General features: G+C 43.8%; 1 protein-coding gene across 1 annotated transcript in view; it reads right to left on the minus strand.

Annotated features, from left to right (window-relative positions):
- Positions 1-1,162: 1,162 nt before the first annotated feature.
- CUNH4orf22 (chromosome unknown C4orf22 homolog) overlaps positions 1,163-25,790 on the minus strand; it is a 627,069-nt gene continuing 602,441 nt past the window's right edge. Inside the window, exons 5-6 of the mRNA XM_019516732.1 lie at positions 7,251-7,380; positions 1,163-1,346 (exon numbers count right to left, since the gene is read on the minus strand). Coding sequence (XP_019372277.1) covers positions 1,251-1,346; positions 7,251-7,380 — 226 coding nt within the window. The 3' untranslated portion in view covers positions 1,163-1,250. The remainder of the gene's footprint in view (positions 1,347-7,250; positions 7,381-25,790) is intronic.

Genomic DNA, 25,790 nt, shown 5'->3' on the forward strand with positions numbered 1-25,790 from the left:
GTCTTTGGACCCTCTATAATTTCTCCACATCCTGTTTAAAGTAGAAAGTCCAGAACTGTACATAGTACTCTAGATGAGGCCTAACTAATGCCAAGCAGAGTAGCATCATCACACCCCATTTTTGCACACTCTTGATGCAGCCCAAAATTGCATTCACCGTTTTTGCAGCTGGATTATATTACTTAACTATGTTGAGTCTGAGATCCACTACAATCCCAAGATCCTTTTCAGCAGCGCTACCATCCAGTTATTCATTCTGTATTTGTCCTTCTAATTATTCTTCCCTAAGTCTTGTACCTTGTATTTGGCTGCACTGAACTTCATCCTTTAGTTTTCTTCCTATCTCATCATTTTCTTTGTCTGCCTCATAATCTTTCTTTACTTTCTACCTGTTTTTGTTTTGTTTTTTTGCTGTTTAGTTCAGTGGTTTCCCTCTCTTCTATTCTCTACTCACCAAGTGACTACATATTACTCAGGATGGAGGTGTCCACTGTTGTGTCTACCAAATGTGTTATATATGCAGAAAAACAGATAAGAGTCCCTTGAGCCACTGAATTGATGCTGAAACTTGCATCCTTGTACATAGAGGCAGCTTCTATAACAAACTATATTACAGCTTGTGTGAAAGCAGGAAGAGAAGAAAAGTGGCCTTCAATTACTCACTAGAGCACTGAAAATACCCACTGTTCTCCAAGGAGAGACCTCTTGGGACTAGTCTGAGGGCAGCCTTCCAAAGGGCCAACTCCATATGATACAGGCTCATTTGTATCATGTGTGTCCAGCTTTAGAAAGAGGAGCCACATTGCTCAATAGGAAGCTTCAAGAGGAACTCTGAATTCTCTGCTATTATTCGTCTTATTTGTGAATACTCTTATATTCTCCTTGTCATCCCATTTTGTTGGTTTGTGCAGAATAGAGGTGTTTGTGCCACAAATTCATGCATTCCTTCCAGGCACCTTTTCAGTGTCATGTGGCCCAGGGCATTTGGAATGAGCAGTAACTGATATTTAGGTCTATAATGATACCCCCATGGTTAAGAAGAGGCACAGCAGGGTTGGGTTTTCTATTTTGCAGCCATCACAGAGTCCAGTGCAATCCAATTCTCAGGCAGACCAAAAATTACCCTTCCCATTATAGTACAAAACCAGTCCCACACCTGGTGAAGTTCTCTTCAAATGTATTTATTTCTCTTACAATTACAATGGCCTAACTTGGTAAACAGATGTTCGAAGGAAGATCCAATAAACTTGTTAGATCTTTCTTCTGAGGACATGGTCATAGATTACTACTTGGAGGTAAAGATCTGTTTCAATTGGCGTCCGAGTTGTGTTGTCTCCTGGGTAAGCCTGAAACATAGAATGTTATAGATAACCAAACAACAAAAAGAGAAAAGTTGCTATGGCCTTTTTCTTCATTCCTCTGAAACATGGAAATCACTAAATCTAGCTAGGATTGGTGTAGGGCTTCTTGACTGAAGATTAATGCACATGATAAGTGTAATTTCATTTAGGAGTGTTAATTTATCTTGTTGAATCTTGTCGCCAGTAATCCTCATACAATCAAGTAATAAAAGAAAGGCTCTCATAAAAAAAGAACTGAAGATTAACGTAACTTTGTTTGATAGAAGCCAATGGTAAAACTCCTCTTGATTTCAGCATTGGAACCTGAGACAGATAGATCTTGTGAAGTTTTCATAAATGTACCTTATACTACATTATACTTTGCAACATGCAAATCAGTACATATTGAGGTGGTACTAATATAATGCTGTTTTTTATCATAAGTGAGCAAAAGTGTTAGCTGGGTGTGGCTCTTTAAGTGCTGAAAAAGAATATCTTTCATGCTGAAAAAGAATATCTAGTTATTCGTTACAGATGTTCTACAGCTGCAGGAAGTTAGACCAGTGGCCCAATTTCAATGCAACCAAACACATTTTTAAGTATGCATTTTTGACTTTCTAACAAACCAATGCACTTATTTTAAAATGCATATAATTTGATATTTCATACTGTTGCTATTCATGTGCAACCATCTTTCATGGAAAGAACTTCAAAGAAACCATCATCCTAGTTCTGTGTAGTTCTGTACAAACCCAAACAAATTATTGCCCATCTTACTTCACATTGGTTTTGAGAGGAACCAAAGCATGGGTGTTTGTCATACTCAATCTATACTCTAAAGACTTCAGATGTCAAACTTAAAAATGGCAATCAGAGCAGAATTATATAATCAATTCACTACAGAAGAGCATTGTTTATAAAGGTTATAATCCATTTTGTTCCAACAATTACTTGTGGCAACTTAAATAGCCTTCAACTATGGTTCAGACTGGGGAACCTACATTCAGCTCAGTAGCATGTAACATCTTTGTTTCACATAATTTTCAAATACTTTACAATACTAAGTAACAATCATGGAGTTAGGTAAGTACTAGTATATTAAATCAGAAATAAAAGGGTGAAAATGAGGAAGATCTTTTTTTTTCTCAGCTGAGATTTGAAATGAGATAGAGAGTTGATGAGACTGAGATTATGGACGTTCCAGATGAGATGAGCTGCAAAAAAGATTCTTGCATAAGCAGTAGTGGCCTTGGGCCAATTTCTGTTCTCTGTTATTTCAGTGCAACCTGGAAGAAGAATTTGGGATTGCCTAAAGGCAAAATTTGGTCTCAGACATGGAGGATGGAGTGGAGACCAGCACTGCTCCAGAAGAGATTCAGGAAAGAACAGAGACTAACTGGTATGTCTATGTTGTGGTCATTGTTGAGCTTGCAGCTGGAGTAGACATATCTCAGTTAATTTTAGGTAGTCTGGATACTGCTAGCAATATAATAGAAGCACATGGAACTCACAGCGCATGGTGCAAAACCCACTTAAGCACAGTAAAAGCTTAGGCAATGAGTCTGCACTGAGCTCTGGGCAAATGTGGCTAATCTTAGTATTACATGAGGTAGCTAGGTAAAAGTTAGTTTGGGTATTTCTACATGAGCTGTATACATTGCCTCTGTTCTCTCTTTTCATCTTTCTTTTCTTGGCCAGCAGACTCTAAGTTGAAGAGGTTGCTAGGAATAACTCTGAGGACAATGCTTTAAAACAAGAAGGTCAGTTTTTATCAAGGCCCTGCAATCAAAGGAGATCCAGCAGAACCCCACAGGTTCAGGGTTGTGAAGTCATGCTCCATCATATATGTAAAAAGGCCTAAGGCCAAACAAGCAACCTGTGGACACTGCAGCGTTTTTAAACAGAAGAAGGAACTTAAATTTGTGCCACTTCAATTCTGCCAAGATTGGTACACTTGGCTGGAATTCAAGACCTCTGTCAGAAGTTTGCTTTTTCTGTTCATCTTAGTGATTGGTTTAAATAGCACCAGACTTGGTATGGATTATGGGTTTTTTTTCTTTTCTCTGTAGTTGGGAATTTGACCCTTTTCCTTGGTACTTTAAAAACCCTTGCACTGGCTGCCATGGTCTCCTGCTTTACCTGTGGCATGTGGCATGGTCTCCTGCTTTACCTGTACCTTGTGGCTTTGTAGCAGGGTTGACAGTGTAGTTAGACAAGAATTTGTATGGGATGGTTTGGGGAGGGATGATATTGCTTCTGGCAGGCGGTTGGACTATATGACCTCCAGAGATCTGTTCCAGCCCCACTTTTCTATGATTTTATGACACCACTGGTCATAATAGTGATTTTCAAAAGTGATCTCAGGAATCCATACTTTTTCCCTTTTATCACTGGAACCAGGTTTGCTGAGTGAGAGGTTCCATCACCCTCTGCTTTGTGTATAACTACATAAAGTCATGCTCTTCCGACTGGGAAATCTGCAGCCTAATGCAGTGAAATGCCCAATTGCTTTGAACTTCCAGTGCCTAATTCTCTTAGGCTCCTTGGAAGTCCACACCCTTACCTTTGAAATGCAGTTGTCTGTTGTCTTAACATCACCCTAATAGAGAACTGGTAGCAATTAATGTATCCTAAATCCAACTTTGCATAGTTGGGGTGATTTTTGTCCCTCCATTTATTTTGATTTGGAAAAATGTTTCACTGAATGATTTTTAAATAAAATTTCAGTTTTAGAGAATAAAGAACCCTATCCTTCTCCCAGTGGAGCTGTTGCCAAATATCGTATTAGCTTTAATAGAATTATCAAACCTTTTTATTAGGAAAAAGCAGAGCATGTATATGTCCTGTTGATAACATGCAAGCGATACTTGTTTTCACTGATACACTATGGTTTATAACAATGTCACCTGATTACATTCTTTTCATTCATAACAATAAATCCCCCATCACTTTTACCAGTGCTTTACTCCAGCATCGGTATTTTCTTGTTTAATTGCAAATACTACTGTGCCATGGACAAAGGCATTTTGCTATGCACATGACACATATATCCACCAGAGGGAGCACATATGGATACATTTCTTTTGCATGTACTTTAAATACATTAATTATATTTAAACCAGTGTTAACCCCTACACTGTCAGAATCACTTTGGTCTTCAAGGCCACAATCCTTTGGCAGGGTTTCTTTCCATGAGGATTTTGAGACACTTATGACTCCCTCTTTTCTTTGGTTGCACACTTGCCAGGCCACATAAGGTGCTTTACTTTTTCCAGTACAATCAGAACCTTTTATTAGCATTGGGCTGTTTATGGCTCTCTGTTGACACAAGCAAAACAGCAAGCCAAAGTACACGCACAAAGTAGTAATTTTTAAGCATGTGTGAATGTGTGTACATGCACACACACACACAAACACATGCACAGATTTCATTCCATATTAGATATTTTGTTTGATAGGTAGCCTAAATTCAGTATCAATCAATTAATTTGTCTTTATGCTTTATGTAGACAGTTAACGTAAGATCCATTTGTATTATGGCTCTATAAAACATACAGCAAGAGCAGGAAGCATTTGCCTGGATTTACCTTTTGGATTTCAGATAGATCAATTGGGTCAACAGTTTCAAGCTCAACTACTTGCAGTCATGTACAGAAAACCATGTATAAGTACAGAAATTAATGCCCTGTCTTTCAGAGGTGCTGAGCTGCTACCCTTCTCATTGTTTTCACACAAATAATAACAACATCACAACTACTGTAGTTCCAGACTCTGAGCTCTTATTTGTTTGACAGGGTGTGGGATCGTGACCGATACTAACCCTGCTCTCTGAGTGCTTCTGTAAAGGGACACAGTGTTGGCAGGGAGGCAGACTGCAGAAAGACACAGGAGTTTGTGATTTTAACTGGCCAAACATTGTGGATTTGGTGATGACAGTTTAACTTGCCAGGCTCTTGGATTTTATGACACTGACATATTGCATCTCTTGTTCAGAAGGAACTTTGCAAAAACAATTTCTTACCCATGATGAGGTACCCACTTCAGAAATGAAAATTTAATTTTTAGCTGGGGACCAACTGGGACCCAGAAAACCAAGTCATATATTACCACAATTTTAACTAGGAGCAACCCTGCATCTTGCCACATTCTTGTGATATTCTCTGGGCAAAATACCCTATAACCCTTCCCACACTTAAATTGATCTGTCCCATAATCTGTCACTCCTCCAATCCTTTAGTCATCCCATATCCAAATATACCAGCCCTTCTAGAATCTCTTAGTTCCTACCTACATCCCATTGGGTGCATCTGCACATGCACTTTAATGAACATTAGCCTATTTTAATGCACATTAAAGCATCGCTAAAATGCGCTATTTAGTTAATGTGTATTAATATAGGCTAATGCGCATTAAGCATCACTTAAAATCCATAGGTGCCTATACACAAGCATGGAGGCTACTCCAATGTGCTGGAATTCCTGTGTGTTGGAGCAAACTCAATCAAGTCTGCTGGAGTGTAGCAATTGCTGTGCTCCATCAGCCCCCTGCATCTCATGCATCAGTGTGCCTGCACTTAAAAATGGCAGCAGGGGTGCTTGAACTAAAGCTCATTAAACAAGCTTTAGTTCAAGCGCCCCCCATCGCCATTTTTAAGTGTGGGGACACTGATATATGAGACGCGTTGGTGCTTTAATTAGAGAGACTCTTGGAGCCGCTCTAATTAAAGCACCCCCTCCCAACCCCCGAGCATGTGTAAAAGTTCCCCATGCTCTTTAGTTAATGTACATTAAGACAAGCTAATGCACATTTTCCTAGTACCTCACAATGGAGGTACTAGATTTACTGTGCATTAACTAAAGTGCATTAACTAAAGCAGTTAGTCCCATTAGGTGTCCTCTGACTCAGCACTTCACTCAGACTCCTTTGGAGGCAGCAGCATTAGGATGGAGACTGACCTGAGGCCTGTGCTAGCTGGAATGGCAACAGAAAGATCCTGTAGTCTCTGACTATAGGGGGCTTGGGTGGATGGAAGGCCTTTGGTGGTAGACGGAGTGATAAACTGGGAAATGGGTACCTTGGTTCATAGAGTGAATAGACCTCCCCTGACAATTTGGGGCCTCCACAGCTGGTGTGTGGGACTGTCTTGTAGGGGTTTGAGGCTCCTTCCCAACAACTGCTCTTCAGGCTATGGGCTCAGGCAAGGAAAGAAGGCATTAGTCAGAGAGAAGGCAGTTGTACAGTTTTCACTCAGTGCAGAAGCAGGAGTTTGGACTAAGCTTCTTTTCATCTCCTCATGTGATACTGAAGTGCTGGATAGAAAGGCAAGAAGACAGGGAGGTTTATGTGTTGCTTTTCCAAGCAGAGATTGAGGTAGATGTAGGGAGAAACAAGATGGGAGGTTCTCTTGCAGCTGCCGTAGCCATATAAATAGCTAAAGGGGACTGCATATTTTAGTGGACAGAGCAGATTTTAGGAAGTTTAAGTAGAGTTGCAAAACAATTTTTTGCTACTTCTTCAGTTCCAAGTTACACCCCTGCACTACTATGCTTAGGACTGGTAAGGGAACATTACCTAGCAAGCAAGTATGTGAAAGTGTGAATCTGTAAGCCTCTCATTCCAGCTTCCTTTTGAAGAAGGGGTCTTGCTGCATAGTCCTATTGGTTTTTACATAGCTTCCTTCACAAACGCAGAGGCTAGACACTTGCAGTTATAAATGAGGTTGGTCAGTTTTATTCTTTACAGGGTGCAGAGGTGAGCTGTGCTAATAAAGAAGGACTATTACTTAGAGAGCAGGAGTGAATATTAAATATAAGATGCGTGCTTCTACACAGGAAGTTTGCAACTGGACTTCAACAGAGTTAGAATCAAGTGGCCGTGCATAAAGGAAACTTTAAACATTGAAAAAATTACCTTAGGATCCACATTTATTATTTTCCTGTCACATTTATTCTTGAAGAGCAATCCACAGGCATTTTCTGCAATCACTTGGTAATTTGGACTGGAATTTGAAGTGCTGATATTTCTATCCCAGTTATAAAAGCTGTGAACAAGTAAAACAGAAATATTATAGCATTAATGGATGTCATCCTTCCAAATGAAAGGCCAGATTCCAACCTTCTCACTCAGCCAAAATGTTCTGTATTCCATGAATACCCACACTGAAACCAGGGAGATCCACTGGGAGGTGGCAGCTATAGCAAGATCATCAGAAACTGATCCTATATGTTTGTTTTGATGGGGGGAAGGAAGGGAGGGGGTAAGAATGACTTAAATATTCATTTCTCAAGGGGGTACCTCATCATGGTTAAGAAATTTTTTTTGCGAAGTTCCTTCTGAACAAGAGATGCAATATGTTAGTGTCATAAAATCCAAGAGCCTGGCAAGTTAAACTGTCATCACCAAATCCACAATGTTTGGCCAGTTAAAATCACAAACTCCTGTGTCTTTCTGCAGTCTGCCTCCCTGCCAACACTGTGTAGCAGGGTCCCTTTACAGAAGCACTCAGAGAGCAGGGTTAGCATCGGTCACAATCCCACACCCTGTCAAACAATTAAGAGCTCAGAGTCTGGAACTACAGTAGTTGTGATGTTGTTACTAGTTGTGTGAACGGGGAGGGGGAGGGGGAAAGCCTGTGGTAAACTAAGGCCTTCTACAGGCACTCTCCTGGGAAAGTCACTGCTATCCTGGGAGGAACCATGAATATACAGATGTTCAGACTTTTTCTCCCAGAGTAAAAAAACCTCTGATGTGTTTTAGTTCAAAAGCACGCTGCTGCTATTTTCTCAGTACTGATGTGCATTTCACCGCTTATACAATTGCATGCACCACAGTGCCAGGTGCTTTTAAAAATGCCTGGCGCTGCAGCATGTGCCCAGGGAGACTGTAGGGCAGGTTGAGATGTATGCTAAGCTTCCTCCTATTTCCACACCTCTCCCCCACCGCACCTTCCCGCCAGCTGCACAGTGCCAGCACTGCAAGCTCTGCAGTTTTCAGGGCCTTAGCATTTGATTGATGTACACATGGTTCTGGATAAATTTCTCTACCAGGACAGCAAAATGGGCAAAATTTTCCCAGATTATTTGAATGCCTAAAGTTGGGGCTTGGGGTACGAGCATACTAAGTATTACTGCTGTGAAAAGCTTCAGGTATAGGGTTACAACTATTGAATAGTGGCAGAGCTTTAAAACTACTAATGTGACAGAAACAGCTCTGCAGACCACCTCAGAGTGCCACATGGACCATCACAGATCTGTGGACCACAAGTGAGAACCAAGAATTATCTCTGTGTACCCTCACTGTCACTTTTTATTGAATTGTTGCTTTCTTTTTCTTCTTTTAATGTATTTTTGGTGGTAGTGAGCTCTCATCTGGCTTCTTCTGTGTCAAACAGACAGATAACAAATAAGAAAAGTGCGTAACAGAAAATCAGTGGACAAGATGAGAAGCACAGGCTGGAAAACAAACCCAGCTCACTGAAGAGCCATATGTTTCAGCTGGGGCTTAGTTCTAGAGTTAAATATTCTCTGGGTGTGTCTACACATGCATTTACGATGGCTTAAATTTACTGTGCAGTAGGTTACTGCACAGTACTGTAAGTGAGAATAGGCTGGCATCTACATGTGCAGATGCCCTGGGACTAAATTTAGTTCCAGGTCAGAACAGCCTGTCAGATGCCCCTGCAGCCATCGGGGGGAGCTCCAGCCTCTGGCCACATAGTTATCAGCCCTTGGGACTAACTTTAGTCCCAAGTTGAAGCCAGAGCCAGCTGGCAGCACTTGGAACTAACTTTAGACCTAAATTGAAGCCAGGAGAGATGGCCAGCTAGGCCCCCTACTTGGCACCCACACAGCAGCCATCACATGGAGTGGGTGCATTGCGGTTCGGTAGGGTGCCACACGCTGTCTAGGACTTGGGGCAGCTCCACCTGTCAGCTGGAGCTGGGCACCACTCAGCCCCAGCAGCCCCAGGTCCCAGACAGCACACAGTGCCCTGCCTAGCCATGATGCACCTGCACCCTGGGGTAGCTTCTGTGTGGGTGCCAGGTGGGGGGGACAATCCCTGTTGGCCCCCACTGCCTTGCGCTGCATGGGGGGGCTCTGCCATGAGCCCCCAGGGGCCCTGATCATCACTGCTGCATCCAGTGAGTGTGAGGCTTTCTTTTTTTTTTTTAAAGTGCCGGAAAGCTGAGGCTGAGTGGGGGATGAGGCCGGGCAGGGCAGTCATGGGGGCTTCTCTCGCAGCTCCCCCTGCCTACGGAGAGGCAGACACAGCTAGAGGAGCCACGGGAGAACCTGCAGCCGCCCAGCTGTGCCTGCCTCTCCCCGGCCAATCCGAATCTCTGTATCAGCGCTGAAACTGCATCAACACTCCGAAACAGATCTGGCCAAATCGAAATGGAACAGTGATCCAAAACACCGGAACAAATCACTGTCCCTCTGAAATGGCTGAATCCGAAATGGAAATAAAACATAGCCATTTCATGTAGCACTACTAAACAGGCCCAAACAATACACCCAGAATCCCTCTGTCACCTTTGCAGCCAAGTAATGTGGCTCTGCTCTACCCATGGAGTCAGACCAGGTTTCCCATGAGGATCTGCATATACATTTTTGGAAGATCGCAGGACTCATGACAAGAACACTCAGCTCCACTCTTGAGTGGGGGCTAATTATCATGTGGATCCTTCGTGGGTAGTATCTAGAGTACACGCACATACTGAGCAGTGTGGGGTCACCACGACTTGAAACACTGTTGACTCTGCTTGGACCCAGCCTAATGAACTATATGGTAAATCATAAGACTTTTGGCTTTTGACTAATATTATGCAAATATGAAAGTGCTGCTTTAAAGTGCATGCTAAAATTTGCAGCAGTTTCAAAAAGGTTAAATGCATCAATTCTGGATGAAGTAAGTCTATAGATACTATATGCAAATTATAGTATGTTTATTTCAAAGTCAGTGAGTGCATCTACATGTTTGTTAATGCAGCATAATTACAGCACATTAAGTTTAGTATCTGTAATGACAGATTGCACTCTAATTGGCTCTACTGGCTATTAGTGCAGATTAATTTTTTTTGCAATCCTACTGCGTATTAAAGTAAATCTACTGCACATTAGCATGGGCTTTGTCTGTCATGCTAATGTACAGTAGAATTAGTCTTCTGCATATTCGGCATCTTGTGTAGATGTGCCCAGTGTTTTTAAATTTGGTTCTCACTTTCATGTGCTCTGACAGAGCAGAATCTGATGTTGGAGTGGCGGGGAGGAAGGGGGTGATGGAAGGGGCAGTGGCTGCAGGCAGAAGAAGTTGAGAGGGGAGAGGGCAAGGGGCCTACTTGCCCCATAAATTTATTTTACCTGCTGTAGCAGTGGGAAGGGGAAAAATTCAAGTGAAACCTCTAATAATTAGATTTTTTACCTGGAAAATTATAACAAATTTATAAATTTTCCATATATAGAATCTAATTGTTGGGGGACCATCTTATACTCAAGTAAATATGTTGCATATCAGCCATCACAAAGGTAGAACTTGTTATCTATGTAATAAATATGACATATTCATGATAAATATTAATGATACATTCACTTCACTATTTTGTCCATCAAGATACTATTAGAAAGGTTAGTATCTCACATCAACTATGAACCCAGTTATTCATAGCAAATAGTTTTTCAGCTAAATTTAGTGCTTTTTTCTGTTTCCATCTTGTCCAACAAAGAGATTGCAGTTTGCACAATATGAACACAGTTCACATTTAATTAAATACATGTTTTCTACCAGGATATTTCAGGCTCAGATTGCTTGTGAACTGCCCACTGTGAAACAGCTGAGTGTACCTGCACATTCGTATTTGACTGATTACCTAAGTAACATATTGTTATTTGTGTTTTCGGATTGGGTGACTATCTTCTATTTAAAAAAAGCAGGAGAGAAGAAAGAAACCACTTTGGTTTTGATTCTTTCAGTGTAGATACCATGAGATAAAAGATGAGGGAAATACAGGAAATGTTTAAGATTACGGTTTCTTGTCTTTCACAAGACTGTTGTCTTTTGGGTGGGCATGTGGACTCCAGGTTTAAAATGCACTGGTGTAACTAAGGTAAGGTGACTGAGGTAGCCGTCCTGAGTGCTGACTTAGGGGGAGGGAAGGAATGGCTACTGCCATAGTCATGTGATTGTGCCACTGGTGCAGTGGCAACTGGAAGTCACTGCTGCCCCTGTTTGTGGCGGCTACCCCTGGTGCCTAGACACATTAGACCTTTGTTAAAATGTGTCTTGCTCCTTTTTCAACTTAGATTGCAAAATGTTGGGCCTGATTCTCAGTTACATTGCTTGGTCATCAGAGCCGACCTGAGCAGAGTGCGGGGCCCAGGGCAAGTCAGCCCATGTGGGGACCCACCACTGCTCTGATCCCACGCCCCCCGGACCCAAAGAAGCTGCTGCCACCATCTGCAATAGCGGTGTCAGCGGTGGGGGGTGGGGGTGTGTAGCAAGTGGTTGGATGTGAAGCCGGAAGCAGTGGCACAGAGTCACCACAGCCGCTCTGCCCAGGTCTGCAGGGTCCCCCAAAGTGTGGAGCCTAGGGCAGTCACCCCGACTCGCTCCCCCCCGCCCCTCCCCAGGACAGCCCTGTTGGTCATATGAATGATCCTTAAAATGACAGTAAATAGAATGTGGACTTTACACCTGCATGTACAAACCTACAAAAGAAGTCTTACAGAAGTTTGCCACTGAAATCAGCTGGACCAGGATTTCACCAAAACAATCTAAAATGGGACCACTGAAAATATGCTTTTGATCAAACAGGACTCTACAACTAGAAGGTACACCTGGATCTTTAGTGTACCTTTCTCACAGAAACCTCTACAGAAAATGAATAAAGACAAGACTGCAAGTATGATCAAATCACATCAAATCAACCTTAATATCTGCTTAGCTTTGATTAAGTTAATTAATTATCTACCTGTGATTATTGAATGCTCCTGGGTGGTCATTTTAAGTATTATGGGAAGTAAAACTTGTTGTATGGGTTGTTTAAAACTTTAAAAAAATGAGAATAAGCCTTTTTGATGGACTGTTTAATGAAAATGTGTTTTCTTTGTTCACTTTTCTCTACCCATCTGCATTGCTTTATTCCCACAGATTTGTTTTATTCCACCATGATGTAATTCAGTAACTAGACACATCATACAAGTGAAGATGGCTTAACCGGAAACCCATTACCAGATAAAACAGGAGGTGCCCTCCATTACTTCTGGGAAAAAAACAGTGTCCTGCTGTGAAGATTTCCCCATGATCATTAAAAAGAAATTAGTCTTCTGAGGGAGGAAACAGTTAATTAGCTTCAGGATAATGGTTTCCTGCACTTTGCTCAGCTCTCTAGTTTGTGCAATGTGCCAGAATGTCTATGAGATTCCAGCCATGCTCCTGAAAGCCTTCATTTTTAAAGATAAAGGGAGTCCTCAATAACAAATGAATAAAGGATGAGGATTTCATTCAAGATTTCATGCACATACTGCATATTATATATATATAGTAAGTTAGAATACAATCTGTTCTACAGTCTGATTCAGTTTTTACCATTTGCTAAATTCCTAGATAGGTGAGCCTGGAAATTCACCTGTGGTGTTAAGCCTGAATCTAATCCAATTCTGTAACAGAGCAGAAATCCCTCTTTCTAGTTTACAAACTGTTTATCAGGCCTGTGCAAGTAGGCAGCTATTTGATCCGGCTTCGGATCTGGCTGCTTCTGATGCCAGGGATCCAATCTGGAGCTCCAGATGGGGTTCCTGCTTCAATCCAGCTGAAGTGGCTCCAAGGCTTCAGAGCCACCTCGGAGATCCAGCCATAGGGTATAATGGGGAATCAATGAAGTATCTATCACTTTGTTGGTTTTTGTCTGATTTGGATGAAACTTGCAGGGGTAGTAGATTCTGCTGAGAGCATGAAGCCTGCCAAGTGTTAAGAAGATTGGTGCAGGGGTTTGGGGGAACTGAACCTCAAATTCTTGAAAGCAAAACTCATGTCATGTGTATGTGTTACACCACAGGGGAGTGAAAACTGCAGGGGTAGTGGCCCCTGGTGAGGCCACAAAGCCTGCCAAGTTTCAAGAAGATAGGTGCAGCGGTTTGGTGGGACCTGGATCTCAGCTTCTGACAGGCAAAACTCATGACTTGTAACAACCTTAATTAGCAGAGATTAACACCTACAAAACCACAGGCTAAGGAGAGGAAATCAATACAGGCAATCAACTGCCCCAAGATAGAGACAGTCAGTTCCACAAGCACCCATGTCATGAGTTTTTCCTGTCAGTAGCCAGAGGTGCAGGGCCCCAGAACCCTGAAGCCCTGCACTGATCTCCTTGACAGCTGGCAGGCTTTGTGGCCACAGTAGGGCCAGAACTTCCATCCACACTACCATCCCTGCAGTTTTCACCCTGCTGCACCTTAACACACACAGTGTCACCCATGTCATGAGTTCTGCTTGTCAGCAGCTTGAGATCCAGTTCCCCCTGAACCCCTGCACCAATCTCTGTGAAACATGGCAGGCTTCATGCTCACAGCAGAGGCTACCACCCCTGCAAGTTTCATCCAAATCAGACAAAAACCAACAAAGTTATAGAGATTTCATTGATTCCCCATTATACCCTATGGCTGGATCTCCAAGGTGGCTCCAAAGCTTTTCCCAAGTGGTACAGAAGCTCAGAAACCCTAACAAAGCCAGCACTTGGATCTGAATATGCTGCTTCTCCAGAACTGAAGCACAGTCTGAAGCCTTACACAGCCCTACTGTATATCATATACAAAGATGTAGCCTGTAGGAATTCTTGATCCTGTATTCCTTGTTTTCACTTTGCATTTTGGATGTGGAAGAAGAATCAAATCTGGAATTTCATGACTTTTCTAACAGACACTGGGAAACCTGGTAGAAAACAGGAACCAGGCTTTTTGTATAGAGTCTGAATCAATAGTTCAACTTAAAAATCAGCACGTGGCTGTGTGGTAATTATTGTAAAAATGTTGATGGTGTAAGGGCAGAAGCTGCATTTAACAGAGTAGAAAGGGAAATTTCAGTCAGTGAGTTATCCCTTTCCTCTCCAGTTTGATTACAAGAAAGATGAGAAGTGAATGAACAATAGGTTTGAGGAACAGGCTTGCAGTGAAGAATATGGAGGAGAAACAGGAAGAAACAGAAGATGACATAGCATGGCATGGAAGAAGAAATGAGCAGATAGCTGACAAGAATAGGAGAGGACACAGTAGAAATAGCCACGGTTGAAGTCAAAGGAAGAATGAGGATAATAAACAGGAGTCTTGAGGGAAAACAGAAGGCAGAATGATCTGCAGACATTAGGCAAAATGAAAGGGAGACGACCTGAGATTTTCACCAGTCCTAAGAAGAGACAAATTTATATGACTGGAGTCTTCCTGTAAGGAAAAAACAGCAGGCCTGTCACCAGATTTGATCCAAAAAATAGTGTGCGCTGTCTGCCAAAAGCTAAAACATGAGATATGAAACCAAGGCTATTAAGAATCCTAAAGAAAGTGTGGAATAGTCCAGTAGTTGATTTTCATGTTTGGACAAATAGCATGACCATATTCCTGCTGAAACAGATCGGCAATAACCATATCAGTGGAAGCTCAAGTGATCTGCAGTGGAATTCTTCTGATGCCTAGAGAAGAAAGTTGAAATTGTGAGAAGATAATGAAGACTGAACAATTGGTGCCATGTGAAAAAATGGATGTTCAACTACTGGAAAGTATTCAGAAAAAGAGGACTCTTTTCAATGGACATTCATCATCTGAGTACCTGAGATCCTAGCTTTCTGAGATCAAGGCTTGGCACAACTGATTATAAGTGCTTAAATAGAGAAATGACAGGAGACATTTAGAAGAGGCATAAGTAATCACTACACTGTATTTTAGGATACAGAAAGAGCAGAATCAGGTAAATGAGGATATGGCAATACATAAGGAAATAATGGTAAGTAGGAGACCAGCTACATGTGCAAAGTAGCTGTCATGTAATAAAAAGCTCCAACCAGCCATAATGTTAGACCTGAATCAAGATTTAATTTGCACCTGTAGCAGGGTCTCCCTTGTGGCTGGGAGCCCCATCAGCTGACATGGCTTCAAGCTGCAAGTGTGCACCATGCTCAGTATAAACCCCCAGGCCCTGGGTATCACATCTGCCATGATCCCTAGGGCTCTGGGGTGAGTGAAACCCTGGGGCCAGAGGATTGCCACAAAGTGATCTTCCCCACTCCAGGGGTATGGGACTCCAGAGGATTGCTGGAGCAGCTATTGCCCCTGCCCTGGGTGTGATCTTTCAGTCCTGAGGGTTTCTTGCACTCCTGGGGAGGGGAGATCACTGCACCAGCAATAAGGCGCAATGGAATCTAATGTGCGATCCCACAGTTGCACCTCCTGCCACACACTTGTGGCATGACAGGAGGCATGATTATGTGAATTGTATTTTAGATCCCATCGTGCCTTTACCAGCACGTGCAGAGGGGGCCTAAGAGTCTAAAATCCATTGAACTAACAAAAATGATGCTACTTAGACTTGAACTGTGAGGGTATTATAGAAGAGCTAGTCATAGAAAATAAGTCTGGATTGAACTATGGTAATTGTTCCACTGTAAAAAAATGAAAAGAGAAATAAAAGAAGATCACCAATTAAAGTTCTTGAGTGAAGAAGGACCAACACCAAACTAAAGCATTAGGGGCCAACCCTTTTTAGCAGGTGTGCCACAAATTAGGCCGGTACTCTTCCCAAATGCCACTCTGAACCCACCTCCCCTGCCCAATCTGTTGCTCTGCTTTCAGTTCCCTGTCCTGTGCTCCCTGCCAAATTTGATTTCTACTTCCTGCCCTATCTGTCATTGTATTGCCTGTTACCTCTTCAATCTGCCATGTGCCACACAGAAAGGGTGCCTGTACCACTTGTAATGACACATGAACTCAAGTTAGTGAAGTTTGAACTAGTTAGTGAAGTCAACTAGAGTGAGAACCTTGGAATTTCAGTTGAGGCTGCAAAAGCAGTATAGAAGTTGTATCCTGAGAGAGCAGAAAAACCTTGTAGGGAAAGGAGATAAAACTGTTTTAGAAGACAAGAAATGTAGAGATAAAAGAGTTGCCAAAATTCAAGCTGAGTTAGACTTTGCTAAAGCTATATAAACAAAAAGAGGACCATGGAGGAAAAAGATGTGTGACTGCTATGCAATGAGGATGAGGTAGAGTTTAAAGACAATTTACATATGAATTGAAAACTATGTGCAAAAGTTGCTGCATTTTTCAGTAATGAGGATGTTGTTAACCATAGGAACAAAGCAGGACAGGTAATGGAAATGAGAGCAGGGAAATAAGAATTGTCACAGTAGAGGCTGAAGCAAAATTCAAACAGCTTCAAACCCCAAGTTGGGGTGACAGCATAATCTCCACCTCAGGTTACTAATAGAACAGGCTTATGAATTTTCAGGTACAGTAGCAAATATTTTTAAATAAATCTATCAGCTTAGGGATGGCACTTTATTATTAGGAAAGAGAAAATGTAGTACCTGTATTGAAGAATGGGACAAAAATGTGATTTGGCCAGTTATTGACCTGCTTGTCTGACCTCAGGTGTATGCAAAGCTTTAGAACAAATTTTGAAGGAAAAAATAAAGGCATGGAGATAAACAGTAACAGAATAAAATGCACCAAGGGTTTATCAAAGCTAGATTTTCCAAACTAATCCACTAGCTTTTCTCAATAGGATAACTGATTTTCTAGACAAGGGACATATTATAGGTTTGATCTGTACGAACACTAATAAAGCACTTGATAAAGTACCACATAAAAATATTAGTTAAGACAAGGAAGAGGGCTTATGGCTAGAAACTGGTTTGCTTTTGGGAATTGGCTTGTAGGTAAAGTAGGTATTCAGGGTCATCCCTGGGGGGGTGAATCGGAGTGACTGCCCCAGGCCCCATGTTTGGGGGGGTGCATGGAGTGGGGCAGAGCATAAGCAGTGTGGAACTGGGCAGAGTGGCGGCTCTGCATCCAGCCGCTCACTACCCCCTCATCCTGCCACCAGTGCTGCTGCTGCTAATGGTGGTGGCAGTTTCTTCAGGTTCAGGACCCAGATCAGGACAGGGGTGGGGCCCTGCATGGGCTGATTTGCCCCGGGCCCTGCACCCTGCTCAGGTCAGCTCTGTATGTATTAGAAAAATGGTCCAGGGCAATAGGCAAGGGTTAACTGATTTCCAAAAAGACTGTTTATGAAAGTTTCCTCGAGGCCCACTGTGTCTTACATATGCAAGCAGCAAGCAGACACACAGGCTGGGAAATTAAAGACATATACCACACTGTTTCATAACATGACATAAAATGGCACCAGGTCACAGTGCCCAGCTGCAGAACCCTTGGGATTTCCAGTTATGGGGAACAGACCAAATTAGGAGGACAAAGTCTAAATTAGGATGTGCACATGTGATGGGTTTGTGAAACAATAGAATATACTGACAGGACAGAATATGGATAGTATGACAACCACAGAGAGACCAATCAGCAATGCTCAAAGATAAAGAGTCATCACAGAGGGGAAAAATACAAAAGGAAGGATTTCAGAGCAGCAAAGGGTCCCCAAGAGGGGAACCTGAGGCCACCATGGACAGAGGGCACACCACCAGCCTGTCTCACCCACCCCACTGGGAGGGGGGTGGGCCTCGGCTTCTGACCTTCAGGCTGCTGACATCTGAAATTCAAGACAGAACCTCAGAGTGAAGCTCACATACTGGCCAGACATATCTTGACTCTGTGCAGCTCTAGGACTGGTAGATATAGAATTGTTTGCATTCTTATCTGCTATCACTGTGTATCAATAAAATTTGCCTATTATTGAATGGAGAGGTTGTGGTCAGTCTGAGGGTTTAGGTCTGCTCAGAACAAGATATCTGAGTCATAAATCCAGTGCTAACAAAAGTGATTAGTACAAATCAAAGTGATTAGTACAAAAGTGATTAGTACAAATACTGTGAAGGCAGTGAAGAACAGGCTACAATGATGACAACATTGGGTAGTGTTGAAACAGCGATATTTTGGGAACAGGAAAGTTTCTAGTGGATTGATCTTGGGACAGACATTAATTAATATCATAGTTTCATTAATGGTCCTCCACAAAGAAGAAATGTACTCTGTCAAATGGTCAGGGGTTTGGAGATCCTGGCATTTGAGAGGAGACTAAGTGATCCAGGTTTCTATAACATAGCCATATAAATCAAATCAGAACCCTCCAAATCAATTTGGAGAGATTTGATGATTTGGACATGGACATCACTTTAGATGTTTTTTCTACATACCTCAAGGTACCAGGCAGCTCATGAAAGCTGAGATGGTGGGGCAGATGGAGCATGCCACAGGAGCACAGGGGGCTCCCCAACACATTCGGCAACAGACCCGGAAGTGGACCAGATGCACTGCTGGTCCACTTCTGGGTCCACCATGGAGTGCACAGGGGACCCTCTCCCCGCCCCCCAGCTTGGTGACTGGCCCCTCCTGGGTATGGGGGGGCACTGAGGTCCCCCCATGGCTGATCGCCAAGCCAGAGAAGTGTGTGGGGGGGTCTGCTGTCAAGCACACAGGGGCCTCCCCTGCGCTCCTGTGGGATGCTCCATCTGCTCCACCAGCTCAGAGTTCACAAGCCACACCTGGTACCTCGAGGTATGTAGAAAAAACATTTAAAGCAGTGTCTATGGCTGAATGGCTGATTCTCTGAATCAGCATCAAATCTTTGGGTTTGGATTTAGTCGAATTGAATCAGGACAGTGATCTGAATCAATGAATTGAATCACTGTCCCCTGAATTGGGCCGAATCCAAATCCAAATCGAATATGATCCATTTCACACACCCCTATTCTGTCCCCTGGAGTAAACAATACCTCAGACTGTAGCAGGAACTAACACTTGTGAGTTCCTGCAGCCTTCACAGAACAAAAATCTATATTTAATTTGCATAATTGCAAATGGTTTTAAATACTTCAATTATCTTGAGACAAAAACATGCTATTGGATGAACGGTGCAGAATGCCAAAAGTTAACATTTGCTGCCTAATTTTTTTTTACTATTTAATTTAGATTGATTACAAACATTCCAGAACAATTTTAATAGTATACAGTAAGGCACTTGGCTATGTGGAGAATGCAGAGACTTACCAGTGCCCACAGTCCAGCTGCAAAAAGAATGCTGATTTTATTTTTAAGGACAAATAGTTGGTAAAAGGTATAACAAGTAGCATGCTGTGTTTGGGAATCTAAAGAGAAGAATGTAAGACAGGTTTCTCTCTTATCAGCCACATCTAGTCTGGGCAGATCTTCATCTTGCAGGTGGGCAGAGAGGGAGAAAATACCCTCCCAGACCATGGCAATATTAGCAAAGGCACTCAAACGCACTGTTTGTTGTTGTCTTGGTACTAGGGTAACAAACATCATAGAAACACCTGACACCTGCAGAGAATATTTCATCCAAGAGTCTCAGGTTGCTTTGCAAACATTTATGAAGTTGTTTGACACCCCTGTAACATAGTAAGGCAAGGATAATTAGAGCTAGTTTAGTAGATGGGTGAACTGAGGTACAGAGAATTTCAAAGCCCAAACTTACCATTTAGCATTTCAATCAGCAAAAGCAGTTGAAGAGAGCACAGTGTAAAGGTGCTTGTGTCGGTTTTGGCTCCACCATTCATCCCATGAGGTTAGATTACACTATACAGGATTTTTTTCCCCTCAGGACAAGGATGGGTTCCTTGATTCAATTCTTTGTTGTTCTTCTCCCACCTACACATACACCAAGACAAAACTGTTCCCTCTAGCAGATTGGGAATTCAGTCAAAACCTAATTATAAACAATGTTGGCTCAACAACTTTTTCAGTTTGTAGCTCTGTTAATTTGTGATATGAACTATCTGGCTTCACGTCTCCTCTTTGTAATTTAACTACCATCTTTTACAGTTGGGCAGCAGAAGAAGGGGTGCTGACAGTGCAGATGGAGGCCAATGAAGGATATAAGGTATAGAGAAAAAAAAATGAACTGCCATGCCCTTTTCCATGAGAGATGGCCTGCTTTTGATTTCTGCTCTCCAGTAGTAGCATAGTAATAATAATTTTAATAGGGGGGAAAATAGGCATTCTTCATGCACTTGCCAAACACGAGAAAGTAGCAACATACTTAGCTCAGATTTGTCCTGTCAGTCCTTTCATAGCTTTTTGGTGCAAACAAGGTCAATGTCTTAGTGGGACATAACACTGTAATGGAGCACATATGCCTGACTCCATGCCAACCACTGTTTTATAATAAGTTGCATGTCACGGCCTTATGGTTAGACAGGAACACGCTACTTTTTTTCAAGTAAAAGAGATCTTTTTGAACTTGAAGCAGTCCGGATTGAAATAATAGCATTTGCCGAGTGATTGCCATGCTAGAGTGTGATTTGTGACAGTGCTTTGGAAAACCAAAGCAGTTTAATTTGTCAAGTGGCTACTGTGCATATATAGGTTTTAGCTGTGCTTAGTATTGGTCTGTTATCTACCATTAGGTTAAAAAAAGTGTTATGGTTATACAAGATTGTGATGTTTCGTGCCCTCACATGATGTGGCTACAGTGTGCCCTCACTGCCAAGAAGGCTAACAGCATCCTGGGCTGCCTTAGTAGGAGTGTTGCCAGAAGATTGAGGGAAGTGATTGTTCCCCTCTATTCAGCATTGGTGAGGCCACATCTGGAGTGCTGTGCCCAGTTTTGCACCTCCCACTACAGAAAGGATGTAGAAAAATTGGAGAGAGTCCAGCAGAGGACAGCAAAAAAGGTTAGGGGACTGGGGCACATGACTTATGAGGAAAAGCTGAGAGAAGTGGGTTTATATAGTCTGGAGAAGAAAAGACTGAGAGGGGATTTAATACCAGCCTTCAACTACCTGAAGGGGGTTTCCAAAGAGGATGAAGCTAGACTGTTCTCAGTGGTGACAAATGACAGAACAAGGAGCAATGGTTTCAAGTTGTAGCAAGGAAGGTTTAGGTTAGATGTTAGGGAAAACTGGATTCAGTGTAACCTAGACAAATTGAAGGACTGGACCAACAGAAATCCCATGAGGTTCAAGATGGACAAGTGCAAAGTCCTGCACTTGGGACAGAACAATCCCATGCACCAGGACAGCCTGGGGGCTGACTGGCTAAGCAGCAGCTCTGCAGAAAAGGACCTGGAGGTTACAATGGACGATAAGCTGAATATGAGCCAACAGTGTATCCTTGTTGCAAACAAGGATAACAACATACTGGGTTGCATTAGTGGGAATGTTAGAGGGCTGGAGAACATGACCTATGAGGAGAGGTTGAGGGAAGTGGGCTTATTTAGTTGAGACAAGAGAAAACTAAGGGGGCAGGTTCATTATAGCTTTCAACTACCTGAAGGGTGGTTACAAGGAGGATGGAGCTATATTTTTCTCAGTGGTGGCAGATGATGAACAAGGAGCAATGGTCTCAAGCTGCAGTGACCTCTCTCCAAAAAGGAGAAAGAATCCTGTTTGCAGGATGACATGGTAGCTTTGGAAAAGATGACTGAGGAACTGAACAAACAGGTGAGGGAGGATGAACTGAATGAAGAAATGAAAAGGATAGAAAAGGAGGAAAGAGAAAGGGACATCCTAAACTCCCAAGGCGGGGACCTAAACAGTACCTCAGAAGAGGAAGAAGGAAGTGAAGGCCCTGATATGAAAGTCCAGACAGGAGAGGAGGAAACCCTAGAGCCCCTAGAGGAAGACCAGAACCCCTGGATCCACCCCCACCCCCACAGGAAGAGAAGCAGGGCCCCTCAAGCACAGTCCAGACTGCAGGAGGAGCAACAGCACCCCAAAAGAGTCACACAAATGGAGGGAAAAGCCAGGGCAGGGAAGGAAAATAGCCTGAAAACCCCTCAACTTAAACAATGAAAATGGAAAAGCTCCAGATGCAATCCCCCAGCACATTTCTACTCATGGGGATCCTTATAGCCTCAGTGAATCTGAAAAGCATGCTAAGGAAGGAGAAATGCTCCTGGGGCAACTGCAGGCAGACAAGTATGTCTTCAGGAATGTGCCCTGCCCAGTTCTAGAGACTATGTGGATTTCAAGAAGAGGTGGGAATATGGCCCCTCCTTCTGCTCTGGGGACAGTAAGGACTGGGCAGCAGGGGTTGCAGTGCTCCTGAATGGAGACAGAGCATGGCCCCTGCAGCATAGAGAAATCATTGGAGGCAGGTTGCTGCAAATCACCCTGGAAACAGAAAAAGGGACTTTTGAGCTCTTGAATGCATACGCACCAGCAAATAGGACAGTGAAACATGCCGTCCTCAAGAACATGACGGTAGCGGTGCCCAGTGGCCAGCCAGTCATGATCACAGGTGACATGAACTGCATCCTTGAAGTGGGTGACAAAATAAGTGGAGGCCAAATGAAAGGACTGGACAGATCCTCCAAGCTGTTGCAGTAGCTCATCTGTGAACACAGCCTGGTGAATGCAGGCAAAGAGGCCACAGGTTCAGGGAGAAATTTCACCTGAGTAGACCCCCTGGGGTAATCCAAATCACGCATAGATTTTGTCCTCCTCCCAAAAGGGTGGAAGTTAGCCAAGGCCAAATCCACGCTGGTCTGTTTCTCAGGCCATTGCCTCCTAACAGTTAAAGCAGAAATGGAAGAGCAGCCCAAGAGAGGCAAGAGCATGTGGAAACTGAACGTGACTCTGCTGGAAGATGAGAAGATACAGTGGGAGTTCAGGCAGCACCATGCAGGATGGAAAACTCTCAGATCTGGATACTGGAACTACACACAGTGGTGGGCCAGCGTCAAAGAGAGAACAAGGGACTTCTTCCAGAAAGCTGAAAGGATGTGAGCCTGGTTCCAGAGAAGACAACAGGAATGCCTCAACCGCAGACTACAGAGTTGGGATGTGAGGGGGGCTATGAGGGAGGTAAAGTCCCAGATGGAGGCCTGGTACAGGGAACAGGGTTATGAGGAGAAGTGATCTGGGTGGAGGAGGGGGAGGAGTGGTCTGCTTATTTTAGCAAAATAAAGGAAACTAGGAAAGAAGCAATGACCAGCCTGGTAAACAGAGATGGAGTGGAGCACCAGGTGAACGAGGGGATGCTGGAGACGGTGGCAGCTTTCTACTGGGAGCTCTACACAGCATGACTGGAGGACCTTGGGGCAATGCAGGACTGCCTGCAGAGGCTCACGCAGGTCCTCAGTGAGGACGAGGGACAGCAGCTAGTAGAGCAGTGGACGCTGGAGGAGATCAGCAAAATGGTCTGCAGCTTGCAGAACAGTAAGACTCTGCGGGCAGACGGCCTGCCCATAGAGTTTATGTTGCTTTTTGGGACCAGGTGGACCCGGACTTGCTGGAGGTCTATAGGGAGTGCTTGCAAGAGGGCAACCTGGGAGCAGGGATAGAAGAAGGCCTCATAACCTTTCTGTACAAGAAAGAGGAGAGGCAAGCCGTGAGGAACTGGCACCCAATTACACACCTGAACTTTGATTATAAACTAACAGCCCAAGTCTTGGCTGAGTGCTTTAAGTCTGTTATAGGTACAGTGATCCACGAGGACCAGGTGTGTGCAGTGCTAGAGTGACAGATCCATGATGCTCTGATGCAGCTGCATGATGTGCTCCAGTACCAGTGGGAGAGGGCACAGAACATCGCTGTGCTGAACCTTGACTTGGAGAAGGCCTACCACTGGGTATCCCATCACTTCCTACTTGAGACTGAAAAAGATGGGAGTCCCCACAACCTTGGTCACCTGGACAAAGGCACTGTACACCAATGTGAGCAGCAGGGTCCTGCTGAAGGGGCCCCTGACAGCTCTGACTGCAGTAGAATTGGGCATCAGGCAGGGCTGCCTGCTCTCCCCGATCCTGTTTATTTGTGTAATGGAACAATTAGCACAACTACTCAGACAGGACTCCCAGATCAGGGGAGTGGAAATCCCTGGGAGGAACAGGGAGGAGACAAAAGTCCTCACATACATAGATGACCTGAACATCATATGCAGGGAGAAAGGGTCAGTGGAAAGAGCACTACAACACACCCAGGTATACAGAGCAGCAGCAGGGGCCAAGCTCAACGTGAGAAAAAGCACCTGCATAGTACTGGGTAAGCTCAAAGACCCATTGCCCATGGGGGTTTCTGTCCCCCAGGAAGGGGTAAAGATCCTTGGGGTGGAGTTTGACCCAGAGCTGACGGGGCAGAGGGCATGGGAAAAGATAGATAGAGGGCAAAGCCAGACAGAGACTGGGACTATGGCAATCATGCTGCCTGTCAATGGTGGAGCAGGTGGCACTGATCAAGACGGTGGTCCTGCTGATGCTGTTACACACCGCTCTAGTTTTCCCCCGCTCAGAACAAGTAGTTCACAAAATCCAGAGAGCCATGTGTGATTTCTTTTGGAACTCCACATGGGAGAAAGTGGTGAGGGCCAAGCTGTACAAAGCAAAGTGGTTTGGAGGTAAAGGAATGCAAGATGTCCTCCTCTCCCTCTGGGCCAAATATATGAGGTTGGTTTGCAAACTGGCAACGGGGGGGGGGGGGCGGAATTTAAAAGAGTCAGGTTTGTTAAGTATTTTGCAGGGCAGTTGCTGTGAAAGTGGCAAGTGCATGCAATGACTAACGGGAGCCCATCGACCATGTTTTCCCTCACGGTTTTATGAGATCATGAAGTGCTTTAGAGAGAAATACAAGCTGCATGATGCTACCCTAGCAACCCTGATAAACCACTGCAAGATATGGGAGGTGGTAAGGGCAAGAGACACCATATCACTGGTAGACTTACTACCTGGTAATAGCTTCCAGGCTGTGTGGGAGTAAATCTTCCACAGGGGCCTGCAAAAGAAGCACAGAGACCTAAACTGGCAGGAAGCCCACCAGGCACTTCCCATGCAGGCATGGAGAAACAGCACAGGGCAGAGAGGTCCATGGAACTGCCTGAGGCTGACCTGGTGCTGGCAGACAAAAATGATCGACCATCTCTTCTGGGACTGCCCATACGCCAGGGAGGTGTGGAAGAAAGTCTGTGCGCTCCTCCTGGTGGTGACAGGTATCAGAAACCTGACCAGGGAAGGGGTACTCTACAGGCACCTGACCAGACAGCAAGGGGCCCCAACAGCACATTTCAGCCAGTTTATCTCCTGCTTCAGGTCTGCACTATGGAAAACCAGGAATCTGCTCATAAATAGACACTTAGTCCCATTTCAATACAGTCCTTGACTGTGGAGTCCAAGTGAAATGTATTGGTACTACAGAAAGACAGAAGAGTATGATGGGAAAGAAATGGCAGACCTCATTTGGTAGAGTCTGGCATAGACTTTTACAGGAGTAGCTCCTTTGAGGAGAGCAGTGGGTACAGGTATAGGGATACGTGTGCGGTTGCATGGTGCGAACTGTTTAACAGGTTT

Source organism: Gavialis gangeticus, unplaced genomic scaffold (assembly GCF_001723915.1).
Source record: "Gavialis gangeticus isolate Ggan-Ray unplaced genomic scaffold, GavGan_comp1, whole genome shotgun sequence".
NCBI lineage: Eukaryota > Metazoa > Chordata > Crocodylia > Gavialidae > Gavialis > Gavialis gangeticus.